The following is a 2,257-nucleotide window of genomic DNA, read 5'->3' on the forward strand; positions in this document are numbered from 1 at the left end:
TTTTTTTTCTCAGTTCTGGTACTGGTCGTACTGGTACATTCATTGCTATTATGGTTGAGATGGCTCGCATCAAGTCAGAGAAATTGGTTGATATCTTCAATAATGTGCAGTACATGAGGAAGTGTCGTCCTATGATGGTTATGAATGAAGTAAGCATAGAGAGCAACTAATTATTTAAGAACAAAGATTGATTTGTAGTTGCAAAAATCTATAAGAGGTTTAATTATTCTATCTTCTTGCCCTCTCTCTTGATGCAGAATGAATATATGTTTATTCATGATGCTCTTGTTGAGGCTTTGAAACTTGGAAAGATTGAGGGAGTTGCTTTTGCTGGGCCCCAGTCTCTCGAAGAGACAAGCAGTGAAAGAAAGTCTGAAGGATCTTCTGATAAAAAGAATCCTGCTGATGAGGAAACAAAGCTTTAGAACTGCATTAATATATATGTAGCCTCATTTTTTATTTTTATTGCTAATTTTGTCTTGTTTTTAGTATTTACAGAATTAGTTAGACTATATTTATGTTTAATTGGAATGACTGATATGCATAGAAGTCATTTTATGAACTGTTTTCTAGGCATTTTGAAGATAATTTTTTTAAAGAGTGGTGTCATTAATAAAGTGGCTACATAGTCTCACTAGCCAGACCATTCTCTACCTTACAGTCGTTTGGGTTATTGTCACTTGTCAGAACAAAAGAATGGAAATTGTAAAACATTAATGCTGGGGCTCGCCCTTTAACACGCACTCATTAAAATTAGATTATTTAACTTTAATAATAGTTAGCAACCCTTTGATAAATTTAGGATGGGCCCACTTGCCCACTCAGCCTCCCCCTCACTGCTACGTGTATCAAGGACAGGTAATGTGAGCCCAATTATGAAGCTACACAATACTAATATGATTATACTTTATAAGACCAAAAAATGAGAGAAATGTCAATAGCACATGAAATTGTCAATTAGCTATACTCACATACACGTCGTAGCTTGTGTTTTTGAATGGGTTTAGCGTGTTTGCACTTTTACTGTACACAGCACAGGTGTGTCTCAGTAGTGAGAATAAGAAATAAATCTTGTTAGTCTAAAATGCTTTTAACTTTCTGAAATATGTCTGTGTGAGCATGCACATGTATTTTATATTTATAGTTTCCAGTGACTTTGATTTGCCTCAAATCCATGTTAATTGTGTTTTAACGCAGTATACTAATAGTGATTAGTAAAATTAGTAAAACCAAATCCCCAATAGATCTATGCATAATTGTAACATACACATACAATGTACATACATGCTGTTAAATTCAATCAATCTGTACTTCTGTACATTCAGTCAGTCCTTACATGATACCCAGTGACTTTATAGTAGAGAACCTTCAGAACCCAACACCTAGCATGCACCTCCCATGCCTCCTTTTCAAGAAGTTAAACAGGCCATTTTATCTTTTTTTTTTGCTTCATTAGATTGGTTTATTTAATAATAATTTTAAATGGTTCAATGGAGGAAGTCAAATTAGATATGCTGTCTTGAAGAGCAGTTCACTGATCAGTTTCATCTTATGTTGTTTGGTGTAGGTGTTTTAATACAGACAGCAGTGTCCTGGTTAGTCTAATTATAGCAGCTTCCTTATAAGGAAGGTAGATCCATTTAGATAATATAGTGCAATGTTTTCTTAGATTAATGATCGTTTTTGTCTATTCTCTTCTTTGACTAGTGAAATATTCCAAAGGACAATTAGTACTCAGTTTGATAATGGGAGAGAGAGGCCAAGGAGAGAAGAAAGGGGAGGGGTACTTGTATGTTCAAGGGATATAGGGATGAAAGAGGATGGTTTGTATTACATGTAGACTGAGACATAGGCGGCTGCAGGATTTGACTACTAGTCGGGCATGGGTGTGGCACAGGAAATGGGTTGGGCGCGCGAAGCGCGCCGCGATTTTGGCCACACCCTTTTTACGCACCCTTTTTAGCGCAATTTTTTGGTAGCGAAGGTTATTGTAATAAAGTAGTGGGTGGTGTAGCTCCAACACTGACTTCTGTAGTGGTAATAGTACTAGTAGTAGTATTAGTAGAGGAAGTAGAAGAATAGGGTGATGGAGAATGAGCAACAATTGACTGTACATCAACTGTAGCTGTAAAAACTGTAGCTGTATCAACCACAAGAGTAGACTGAGACTCATGATCATCAACTGATTCAGCAAGAGACTGACCTAAAATAAGAATATGAGATAATCTATATTATTGACTTCTATACTGTACTTACT

General features: G+C 36.1%; 1 protein-coding gene across 1 annotated transcript; it reads left to right on the forward strand.

The window, feature by feature from the left end:
- The first annotated feature begins 8 nt into the window (after positions 1–8).
- LOC109584069 (receptor-type tyrosine-protein phosphatase delta-like) lies at positions 9–514 on the forward strand. The gene is made up of 2 exons (XM_019999637.1): positions 9–149; positions 258–514. The coding sequence occupies exons 1-2, from the start codon at positions 51–53 to the stop codon at positions 423–425; spliced, it is 267 nt and encodes an 88-aa protein (XP_019855196.1). The 5' UTR covers positions 9–50; the 3' UTR covers positions 426–514.
- The last annotated feature ends 1,743 nt before the right edge of the window (positions 515–2,257 follow it).

This window comes from Amphimedon queenslandica, unplaced genomic scaffold (genome assembly GCF_000090795.2).
Source record: "Amphimedon queenslandica unplaced genomic scaffold, v1.1 AMPQUscaffold_13252, whole genome shotgun sequence".
NCBI classification, from domain to species: Eukaryota; Metazoa; Porifera; class Demospongiae; order Haplosclerida; family Niphatidae; genus Amphimedon; species Amphimedon queenslandica.